General features: G+C 58.3%; 2 gene segments (V, D, J or C); one reads left to right on the plus strand and one right to left on the minus strand.

Moving 5' to 3' along the window:
- LOC110390534 lies at positions 1-320 on the minus strand (the record flags this gene model as incomplete). The annotated part of the segment is given in 2 exon segments: positions 1-266; positions 310-320. Coding segments are annotated over 2 exon segments (277 nt in total), but the record flags the coding sequence as incomplete, so codon positions are not given.
- A 137-nt stretch (positions 321-457) lies between these two features.
- LOC110390533 lies at positions 458-2,789 on the plus strand. The segment is given in 3 exon segments: positions 458-751; positions 2,567-2,696; positions 2,761-2,789. Coding segments are annotated over 3 exon segments (453 nt in total).
- Positions 2,790-3,305: the final 516 nt, after the last annotated feature.

The following is a 3,305-nucleotide window of genomic DNA, read 5'->3' on the forward strand; positions in this document are numbered from 1 at the left end:
TCGCGCAGTAGTAGGTGGCGGTGTCTTCGGCCTTGAGGCTGTTCAGCTGCAGCCGCACTGTGCTCTGCCCGTTGTCCCTCGAGATGGTGGCACGGCCCTTCACCGCCGACGCGTAGTATGTGTTACTACCAGTGCTCCAAATACCCGCGACCCACTCCAGCCCCTTGCCGGGCGCCTGTCGCACCCAGTACATGGGGTAACTGCTGAAGGTGAAGCCGGAGGCCTTGCAGACGAGGGTGATCCCTCCTCCGGGCGTCTGGAGGGATCTCACTCACAACACAACCAGCCCCAACCTCCTCCACCCCTGGCTTCACCACCATCAGCCCTTATGCCTCCTTCCTCCTCCTCTTGGCTGCCCCTCCAGGTGGGCCCCGGCCTCAGTGGGGCCTTGCTGGGGTCTCTATGAGGTCTCTATGGTATCTCACTGGCTTCTCACTGGGGTCTCTATGGGGTCTCTATGAGGTCTCTATGGTTTCTGAGTGTGGCCCGGCTGCACGAGGCCGTGTGGCGGCGGCTCCGTCAGCGCTCTCTGTCCTTCCCCACAGGGCTGATGGCGGCCGTGACGTTGGACGAGTCCGGGGGCGGCCTCCAGGCGCCCGGAGGAGGGATCACCCTCGTCTGCAAGGCCTCCGGCTTCACCTTCAGCAGCCACGGCATGGGATGGGTGCGACAGGCGCCCGGCAAGGCGCTGGAATACGTCGCCAGTATTAACAGTGGTAGTAGTTACACAGGCTACGCGTCGGCGGTGAAGGGCCGTGCCACCATCTCGAGGGACAACGGGCAGAGCACAGTGCGGCTGCAGCTGAACAGCCTCAAGGCCGAAGACACCGCCACCTACTACTGCGTGAGAAGTTTTAGTGATGGTGCTACTGACGCTGCTGATAGGATTGACGGCACTGGCGGCATCCTGCTCTCACCCAGTGACCAAAGTTTCACAGCGAGTCACATTTAGTTGAACTGTGGCATTAATTTTCACGAAGGAGGCCAGACGCGTGGAACTGAGCCCCTGCTTGAAGCGCAGAGCTGAAAATTTAAAGAACCGAGCTTCGATTTTGTCACCTGGACCCAGATGAACAGAACGGAGCTCGGAGCGTTCCAAACTGACTCCAGATTCACTGCACTCGGATCGAATGGGCTGAACTGACTCCAGAGCCCAGAGCTGTGGAACTCATAGGAAATTATTTGCTGATCTGAGCCCAGAACTGATAAATTGCTTCAAAGCCTTAAAGATCATTGCCATTGGGTCAAATCTTCTCTGAAGAGACAAAACACTCTGAGATCAGGAGGGAAAAAAGGCATGGAACCCAATGGAGTGCTTTCCTTTGGGGCCAAAGAGGCAAAAAATGGGAAAACACACCCATATGTGGGGCAGAACTGCTGCGTTCTCTGCTCTGCGGCACTGGGACCAGGTGCGGCCTTGAGGTGACAGCGGTGTCACCAACTGCTGTGCAGTGTGTGGGGGTGGTAGAGGTGGTGATGGTCATGGTGATGGTCATGGTTATGGTCATGGTTGTGGCTATGGTCATGGTTCTGGTTCTGGTCATGGTTATGCTACGGTTATGGTCATGGTTATGGTCATGAATGTCATTGTGGTTATGGTGACGGTTATGGTGATGGATATGGTGATGGTTATGGTGATGGTTATGGTCATGAATACCAGTATGGTTATGGTTATGGCTCTGCAGGCCTTGCAGAGCAGCCCCAGCTCACGCAGCCCCACCGTGGGGACGCTCAGAGGACACCGGGACGCGGTCCTGGTCCCTGGTCCCTGGGCCAGGAGGAGGACGAGGGCGTTTCAGCCTCCAACACTTGGAATCACGGGAGCGCTGTGGGGAATCCCAGCCCCATAAGTGGTTCTGGGGACAGAACCCCATTCTGGGGTGGGAGAATGTGTGTGCACACGAGGGCAGTGCTGGGCTCAGGGTGGGAGCAGGAGCCCAGGGGCGAATGTGGGGCCACCTCTACTGGGACCAGCGGAGCCAGAGGCACTCCTCGTGCAACAGCAGTGGAGCTTCTCATCAGGGCTCAGTACGATACAGTGGGGCTGGGGGAGGGAGCAGCAGCAGCGGAGGAGCGTCCGTCCCATAACCANGCCCCCGGACTCGTCCAACGTCACGGCCGCCATCAGCCCTGTGGGGAAGGACAGAGAGCGCTGACGGAGCCGCCGCCACACGGCCTCGTGCAGCCAGAACACACTCAGACCCCATAGAGACCACATTCAGATCCCATGGAGAGTCCAGTGAGACACAATTGAGACCTCATAGAGACACCAGCAAGGCCACACTGAGGCCGGGGCCCACCTGCAAGTCAACCAAAAGGAGGAGGAAGGAGGCGCGAGGGCGGATGGCGGTGAAGCCAGGGATGGAGGAGAACAGGGCCGGTTCTGTTGTGAGTGAGATCCCTCCAGACGCCCGGAGGTGGGCTCACCCTCATCTGCAAGGCCTCCGGCTTCACCTTCAGCAGTTACGCCATGAACTGGGTGCGACAGGCGCCCGGAAAGGGGCTGGAGTGGGTCGCCTATATTAGTGGTAGTGGTAGTGGCGCATGGTACTCGCCGGCGGTGAAGGGCCGTGCCACCATCTCGAGGGACAACGGGCAGAGCACAGTGCGGCTGCAGCTGAACAGCCTCAAGGCCGACGACACCGCCACCTACTACTGCGCCAAAGCAACTTGTAGTGCTTGTTGGGATGCTGCTGGTGACACGGACAGCACAGGGACACGAGTTCATCTGCAGTTGGGATGGTGCTCTCCGGAATGCAGAGCTCAGTGCTGGGGGCAAAGAATGCTAGCCCCCATCAACGCTGTCACCATGATCCATCACCATCACCATTACCACCACCATGTCCATATTCATATCAACACAGATATCTACATGCATATCCATATCCATGACCATGACCATGACCGCCAGCATCACTGTATCCATCACCCCCACCACCACCATCCCTTCCTCAGACAATTCTGAGCTCAGTTCCATCCCTGCGGGCTCACTTCTGCAGATTTGGGGCTGAGTTCTGTACGTTCTGCGCTCAGCTCGGTCANCCTATTTTGGTTTGCTTTCCCAGCAAGTGCTGTGGTGTGGGGGCAGGAGGGGCTGCCCCATCCGTGCACGGAGCTTGGCAGCGGGTTGTGCCTCTCCTGGGACGCGCAGAGCCCATCAGAGAAACCTGTTTGGTGTCAGGGATAATTCCTGCCCTGAGATCAAAGCGTGTTTGTCCTTGGGGTTGTTTTCAGGGTGAATTCACGGAGAGTCACCTCCAGATGCCATGAGGAGGGCTCAGCATCATGTGTGCGGCCTCCAGCTG

This window comes from Numida meleagris, unplaced genomic scaffold (assembly GCF_002078875.1).
Source record: "Numida meleagris isolate 19003 breed g44 Domestic line unplaced genomic scaffold, NumMel1.0 unplaced_Scaffold1272, whole genome shotgun sequence".
Taxonomy (NCBI): Eukaryota; Metazoa; Chordata; class Aves; order Galliformes; family Numididae; genus Numida; species Numida meleagris.